The following is an 8350-nucleotide window of genomic DNA, read 5'->3' on the forward strand; positions in this document are numbered from 1 at the left end:
AAATGTCTGGAACTAAAATCAACAGCAGACGTAAGACTTGTAATCAGTTGGGGTTGTCTCCCGTTCTCCTAACTTTAGTGTGCTGCAGAAGGGTGTTCCCAAATGGCTATGTCACAAACGGTTCGGAATTCCCGAAAAAGCAAGATCCGCACTGCACAACTTCAGTGCACCTGTACGCGAGAGTTAGTTAGTTAGCTGTTGCTTTTCGGGTCCAGCGGACCATAATAGGCCAAATCAGGACCTCGTACGCGAGAGTGCTCGGTCGTATTTTTAAAATGTGTGTATCTTGAAGGGAAAATATCGCGCTGTCCGAAGGAATGGAGTTCTTATCGGACAATGACAGCGCTCAGTTCAAAACGATAGGACATCTGACCGCCATGTGGCTTTGTGAATCGGACATTTGAGCCTTTTAATCGGTCTATGTCTGATGTCCGACATCCCTGCCTTGTATCAATTCATTCATCCAAGTGATCAAATCATTCATCCAAGTGATCAAATCATTCATCCAAGTGATCAAATCATTCATATAAGTGATCAAATCATTCATTCAAGCGATCAAATCATTCATCCAAGACATCAAATCATTCATTCAAGCGATCAATTCATTGATCCAGGACATCAATTCATTCAGTGAAGCGATCAAGTGACTTACCATGGTCCACCAGCCAGGTCATGCAGAGAGAGTTCAGCTTCTCGTCGAAAAACTCCACTCCCTGCAAATCAAACACAGGTATGTTTAACTGAAAAACTCCACTCCCTGCAAATCAAACACAGGTATGTTTAACTCCACTCCCTGCAAATCAAACACAGGTATGTTTAACCTTTTAACTACCATACCGCCCGATACCGCCCGTCTTCCGCCATTGCCGCTATTCCCATACCGCCCGATACCGCCCGTCGCCGGTGTAGCGTCTGTTTCGGTTGTTTGCGGTTGTTGTGCGCGAGCAGTAGTAATAAGACGGTTGCAAATGCATTGTGGGATTGTCTCACTTCCGCCTTGATTTTTCCCCATGTGCTTTCGATCTCTGTGAGAGTTACAATCGATCTTTTTTCACCAAATCTTTTGGGCGCTTGGTGCCGACATGGATTCAGATGACAGTGATCCTGATTTCATGACTATGCTTGATTATCTCCACGAAAATAGACATCAACTAGAAGATTCTGGCTTCGACATCAGCATTTCTGTGAACACTGCTGATCTGACCTACTTTGATCGTTCAATGAATATCAACAAGTGACAGTGAAACGGATGATATACCGGAGCAACAAGTAAGCGTAATTTTTCAACTTTATTGACAGGTAAACAGGTAGATAAATCATGATAACACTGCGACATACATACCACCAAGAAGAAGAACACATACTCTTTGAAGTTTGATCCCTATCCAATAACATACCAATTTTTTTTATCAATCTGACAAAGAGAAACTGAGTAATAATAATTTAAACACGCATACCCGTTTTTGACCGTCTCTGCTCAAAATAACTTGGGAGCTGAGGGATTCTACAGAACAATAAACTTGGTAGTTAAAAGCGATGGGCTAAAACCAGAACCAATTACCTCAAAATAACCTGTTTTGCAACTTTATAGTTATTTGACTTATGGTAACATGATTCTCACTTTCTGTAAAGGATTCTTGAAAATCTTGCATAATTGCGTATTTATAAGTCATAATTTGTTCTGGCTCCAAGCATTTCTCCTGCTCATCTTGGAAGCAGAACCCTCTAACTCCATCCAGGTTGGAAGCAGAACGTGCTAAGTTCAGTTTAGTCTGTTCTGCTACTGAGGCCTGTGGGGAAAGGGGAGTGTTTCACAGCGAGCCAGATGCAGCCATCGTCACCTGACCTCTTCTGCTTGCTGTGTCACAGTCATTTTTCCTGTTCACAGCGCAGCCAGATAAGCGCACATTAGCGATAGTGGTATCTGGTCTTGACCCTTTCTGTGTGGTGTAGGATTTCCTCCAGCACACAGAATAGTGTAACTAGCAGTAGTAGAGTCTGCTGTTGACAGAAAAAGGAATTTGATAGACTGTGGGAACTAAAACAGGTCAGTGACACCTGTCAAGTGTCAGTATCCGAATTCCTGACTCCGGATGTACAGGGTTGAAACACAATTAACTTTCCTGTGATAAAGAGTGAATGAAGAATGAATTGGAAAAGATGCAGTCCCTTGATATTGAGGGAGGAGGGTGGTAATAAGGGGGTTGGGGCCGGGGAGGGGGGTTGGTGGTAAAGTGGGTGCAAGGGGGTGGGGTGGGGTGGGGGGGGGGGGGTGGTGTCCTAAACTGACAAAAGGATGGTCGTCTGAAAACACTGGAACAGAGAACAGCTCTCTGCCATTTTTACATCTGCTGCACAGTCAATTTGGCTGTTGCTCGAGTCAGGACACAGATTCAAGTGAGTATCTTCAAGTATTATGTTTTTCCCCATTTGAACAGACCATAAAAGCTGAAATTCAGATTCCTTTTTTAAATATAGGGGATTAACCTTCTGATTCAGTCTAAATCCTGTATCTGCAAACTGATTCCTAGCTTTTTGTGTTTTGTTTTCCTAATTGTAAAACACAGGCAGGTAAATGTGTTTGTTTCAGCGTGAATGTTCTTGCGCGCGTGTGTGTTTGTTTGTGTCAGTGTGTGTTTGTGTGTGACGGTGTGTGCATGTGCTCATGCCTTAATGTTGTAGTGTATCCATGCAGCTCTTTAGTGTTTGTTAAAAAATAAAAAAAATGTAAGTGAGTGTTTACAGTATTTGTGTATGCTTGTAAAGATGGATAGATGAATGATTTGGTTGATGGATTTTGTCAGTTTAATTGACTCTAATATATTTTGTTATTCAGAGGTTATCACAATGTCAAACTGATGAGCATGAGTGGTCAGAGTGTAATCAAGTACTAATGTACTTGTGTGAATAGAAACACGAAAACTATCCAAAGTTTTAACGCAGAAGCGATAATACGGAGGCAATTACCTTTTTTTTTTATTATCGGTTAATAATTTTAAAATAGAAGTACATGTAGTAATTGCCTGTTCAAAGGAGATAACATTCATAGTATCCATGTCTTTTGCAGACGCTGTTTGAAAGGAGATGAATCATCAGGCCGTCCAGGCAAGTAAGAAGCACCATGCATTTCAGGAAACTGTCCTTCGGATTCACGGATTACGGTTGCATAATCTCCTTTCTGCCAATGCTAAAAGTGAAACCTGATGACTTTGATGCGTCTCCATTGGCAAAATCTACCCCAAAATATGACGATTGTGCTGTTTCTTCAATCGAAGATCCTTTTGAGAACATGGTGAATGGGGGTTATCCTCCTGTTCGAGTCATGCATCAACTCCAATACTTGCTGATTGTGATTCCACCCCTCAAAAATGAATCAAGCTACCCAACTCCTGTACATCTTTCTCCTGTGTGTGCTTCCACAGTTTCTGTTACCCTGTAGGTGTATTCACATCAGCTTGTAGTATATATGTCAGACACTGCTCCTTTAGGTGAAACTACCACAGCATCTCTTCCATCTGTTTATGGAACCCCAACAAAGAAAATTCTGTCATCGATGAAGGAAGCATCCTATGTGACACCTCATGAGAAGAAGTTCAGCCGAACTTAAAGACTCTGCAACCCGGGACTACGAGAAAAGGTGTGTTCGAAAAGCGAAGACACTCAGAGATGAATGTTACACAGGAATAACTGGTCAAACGGCAAAGACAAAAGCAGTACAGGAGGTCGACTGTTAAAAGTGCAAAATGTGTTTATTTATTTCGACCTTTGTGCACAACATTTTTGTGAAGAGGAAAGTACAACAAAAGGTAAGAATGCCAATTTGTTTTCTTGATAATGAACAGAGTAGCATGCAGTCAGGATCTAAAGCTCGTGATTTTGTTACCATTTGCATTGTGTGGTTAAAATGCGCCTTCAGCCTTGTGTTTATTTGTTTGTTTGTTTGCTTGTTTGCTGCTTTGTTCGTTTGGTTTGTTGTTAGTGTTATTGGGTGTGTAGTTTTGTGCGTAACGCAAAACGATATGAGCTGATACAACATAAGATTACCGTTGGGATTTCTTGAAAAACACAATAAAAAAAAAGTATAATGATTTCAGAGAGAGTTTTGTGTGTGTGTTGTTTTTGTTATGTGTTTTTTTTTCGCTATGAAAAGTACCGGCAATTTAATTTTTATTTATGCGTGTTGCGTTCATTAGGCCACACAATGAATGAATACATGAGTCCTTGATGATATTTTTGCAAGTGACTTGACATTTGTTTGTTTATGACGGTAATAAACTTTGAAAAACGATTTGAACTAATGTACAGTATAAGCTTTGCTTGGAAGCAGAACATGCTATGTGTGAGGAGGCTGCTTCTGACTGCTGTAGCACAGGCCACAGTGGGGTCTGTGTGGAAGTCAGAAGCAGCTATGGTGCACTGGGCTTTTCTAGCTCCAGAACTGAGAAAAGAGCAGGAGTGTATTCTGGAAGCAGAACAAATTATACCTTTTTTGCATATGAAAAAGTTGTTCAATTAAATTGATTACTAGTGTGCATGACCAGTGTTTCCTCTAAGTCAAGTGTGTAAAATATGAGGGCTACAATCCTGTGTTTACTATTTTTTATAAGGGGTTGAAATCTTCAAGTGGCCATTTCTCAAAATGGTGGAAATCCAGTTAGATGGTTCTGGTTTTAACCCATCGAAAGGTTAACTGAAAAGTGAAATGTAAATTTTCATCCAGAAAATGATCATAGAATTGTAAATAAGCAAAACGACCTGATGGAATGTTGAAAGCACTGCAGGCTTACAAGTTACACCACACTGTATTATAGCTGTCAATTGTTGTTCCCACAAAGACCAGTCCTGGATGACTACTACCCTGCTTTCTTATCCTTGTCTTATCCTTTCCCTAAGCTTTGGCTTTTAACTGAGTACATTCAGGCTTTCTTATCCTTGTCTTATCCTTTCCCTAAGCTTTAGCTTTTAACTAAGTACATTCAGGCTTACAAGTTACACCACACTGTATTATAGCTGTCAATTGTTGTTCCCACAAAGACCAGTCCTGGATGACTACTACCCTGCTTTCTTATCCTTGTCTTATCCTTTCCCTAAGCTTTGGCTTTTAACTAAGTACATTCAGGCTTTTAGTCCCTGATCTGATCAAAGACAAAATGTAAGCCAGTGAAGTGTCTCTTTGTTTGGAAGGGAGAGAAAGCACCAGACAGCTCCTCTCCCAAAGCACACAGCCAAGTCACTTGTTTCTCTCTCACGTGTCTGTTTATCAGAACACTGGGTGTGTCTGTCTATCTGAACACTGGGTGTGTCTGTCTGTCTATCTGAACACTGGGTGTGCATGTCTATCAGAACACTGGGTGTGTATGTCTATCAGAACACTGGGTGTGTCTGTCTATCAGAACACTGGGTGTGTATGTCTATCTATCAGAACACTGGGTGTGTCTGTCTATCAGAACACTGGGTGTGTCTGTCTATCAGAACACTGGGTGTGTCTGTCTATCAGAACACTGGGTGTGTCTGTCTATCAGAACACTGGGTGTGTCTGTCTATCAGAACACTGGGTGTGTATGTCTATCTATCAGAACACTGGGTGTGTCTGTCTATCTGAACACTGGGTGTGTCTGTCTATCTGAACACTGGGTGTGCATGTCTATCAGAACACTGGGTGTGTATGTCTATCAGAACACTGGGTGTGTCTGTCTATCAGAACACTGGGTGTGTCTGTCTATCAGAACACTGGGTGTGTCTGTCTGTCTATCTGAACACTGGGTGTGCATGTCTATCAGAACACTGGGTGTGTATGTCTATCAGAACACTGGGTGTGTCTGTCTGTCTATCAGAACACTGGGTGTGTATGTCTATCTATCAGAACACTGGGTGTGTCTGTCTATCAGAACACTGGGTGTGTATGTCTATCAGAACACTGGGTGTGTCTGTCTATCAGAACACTGGGTGTGTCTGTCTATCAGAACACTGGGTGTGTCTGTCTATCAGAACACTGGGTGTGTCTGTCCGTCTATCAGAACACTGGGTGTGTCTGTCTATCAGAACACTGGGTGTGTATGTCTATCTATCAGAACACTGGGTGTGTCTGTCTATCTGAACACTGGGTGTGTCTGTCTATCTGAACACTGGGTGTGCATGTCTATCAGAACACTGGGTGTGTCTGTCTATCAGAACACTGGGTGTGTCTGTCTATCAGAACACTGGGTGTGTCTGTCTATCTGAACACTGGGTGTGTCTGTCTATCAGAACACTGGGTGTGTCTGTCTATCTATCAGAACACTGGGTGTGTATGTCTATCTATCAGAACACTGGGTGTGTATGTCTATCTATCAGAACACTGGGTGTGTCTGTCTATCTGAACACTGGGTGTGTCTGTCTATCAGAACACTGGGTGTGTCTGTCTATTTGAACACTGGGTGTGTCTGTCTGTCTATCTGAACACTGGGTGTGTCTGTCCGTCTATCAGAACACTGGGTGTGTCTGTCTATCAGAACACTGGGTGTGTATGTTTATCTATCAGAACACTGGGTGTGTCTGTCTATCTGAACACTGGGTGTGCATGTCTATCAGAACACTGGGTGTGCATGTCAATCAGAACACTGGGTGTGCATGTCTATCAGAACACTGGGTGTGTATGTCTATCAGAACACTGGGTGTGTCTGTCTATCAGAACACTGGGTGTGTCTGTCTATCTGAACACTGGGTGTGTCTGTCTATCAGAACACTGGGTGTGTCTGTCTATCAGAACACTGGGTGTGTCTGTCTATCTATCAGAACACTGGGTGTGTATGTCTATCTATCAGAACACTGGGTGTGTATGTCTATCTATCAGAACACTGGGTGTGTCTGTCTATCAGAACACTGGTGTGTCTGTCTATCAGAACACTGGGTGTGTCTGTTTATCAGAACACTGGGTGTGTCTGTCTATCAGAACACTGGGTGTGTCTGTCTATCAGAACACTCAGTGTGTCTGTCTATCTGAACACTGGGTGTGTCTGTCTATCAGAACACTGGGTGTGTCTGTCTATCTGAACACTGGGTGTGTCTGTCTATCTGAACACTGGGTGTGTCTGTCTATCAGAACACTGGGTGTGTCTGTCTATCAGAACACTGGGTGTGTCTGTCTATTTTAACACTGGGTGTGTCTGTCTGTCTTCTGTCTGTCTATCTGAACACTGGGTGTGTCTGTCTATCAGAACACTGGGTGTGTATGTCTATCTATCAGAACACTGGGTGTGTCTGTCTATCTGAACACTGGGTGTGTCTGTCTATCTGAACACTGGGTGTGCATGTCTATCAGAACACTGGGTGTGTATGTCTATGAGAACACTGGGTGTGTCTGTCTATGAGAACACTGGGTGTGTCTGTCTATCAGAACACTGGGTGTGTCTGTCTATCTGAACACTGGGTGTGTCTGTCTATCAGAACACTGGGTGTGTCTGTCTATCAGAACACTGGGTGTGTCTGTCTATCTATCAGAACACTGGGTGTGTATGTCTATCTATCAGAACACTGGGTGTGTATGTCTATCTATCAGAACACTGGGTGTGTCTGTCTATCAGAACACTGGGTGTGTCTGTCTATCTATCAGAACACTGGGTGTGTCTGTCTATCTATCAGAACACTGGGTGTGTCTGTCTATCAGAACACTGGGTGTGTCTGTCTATCTATCAGAACACTGGGTGTGTATGTCTATCTATCAGAACACTGGGTGTGTATGTCTATCTATCAGAACACTGGGTGTGTCTGTCTATCTGAACACTGGGTGTGTCTGTCTATCAGAACACTGGGTGTGTCTGTTTATCAGAACACTGGGTGTGTCTGTCTATCAGAACACTCAGTGTGTCTGTCTATCAGAACACTGGGTGTGTCTGTCTATCAGAACACTGGGTGTGTCTGTCTATCAGAACACTGGGTGTGTCTGTCTATCAGAACACTGGGTATGTGTGTCTATCAGAACACAGGGTGTGTATGTCTATCAGAACGCTGGGTGGTCTGTTGGAGATCGCTAACCACAGGCAGCCACATACCATCTTGAGAGCTAACCACAGGCAGTCACATACCATTTTGAGAGCTAACCACAGGCAGTCACATACCATCTTGAGAGGTAACAGCAGGCAGTCACATACCATCTTGAGACCTAACCACAGGCAGTCACATACCATCTTGAGCTACTCACAGGCAGTCACATACCATCTTGAGAGCTACTCACAGGCAGGCACATACCATCTTGAGAGCTACTCACAGGCAGTCACATACCATCTTGAGAGCTAACCATGGGCAGTCACATACCATCTTGAGAGCTACTCACCAGCTGCCCAGCAAGGAGCGGCATGTACTCGATGATGGC

General features: G+C 43.0%; 1 protein-coding gene across 8 annotated transcripts in view; it reads right to left on the reverse strand.

Annotated features, from left to right (window-relative positions):
• Positions 1–8350, reverse strand: part of LOC138972544 (serine/threonine-protein phosphatase 2A 65 kDa regulatory subunit A alpha isoform-like) — an 84768-nt gene that overhangs the window by 22582 nt on the left and 53836 nt on the right. For all 8 annotated transcript variants that reach the window (XR_011457663.1, XM_070345192.1, XM_070345190.1 and 5 more), the window contains exons 10-11: positions 8312–8350; positions 653–713 (exon numbers count right to left, since the gene is read on the reverse strand). The exon at positions 8312–8350 is cut by the window's right edge and continues 184 nt beyond it. Coding sequence is in view for 7 of the 8 variants with exons in the window: in XM_070345192.1 (XP_070201293.1) it covers positions 653–713; positions 8312–8350 (100 nt within the window). In the remaining variant the exon portion in view is untranslated. The remainder of the gene's footprint in view (positions 1–652; positions 714–8311) is intronic.

The sequence above is a fragment of the Littorina saxatilis genome, linkage group LG8 (genome assembly GCF_037325665.1).
Source record: "Littorina saxatilis isolate snail1 linkage group LG8, US_GU_Lsax_2.0, whole genome shotgun sequence".
Taxonomy (NCBI): Eukaryota; Metazoa; Mollusca; class Gastropoda; order Littorinimorpha; family Littorinidae; genus Littorina; species Littorina saxatilis.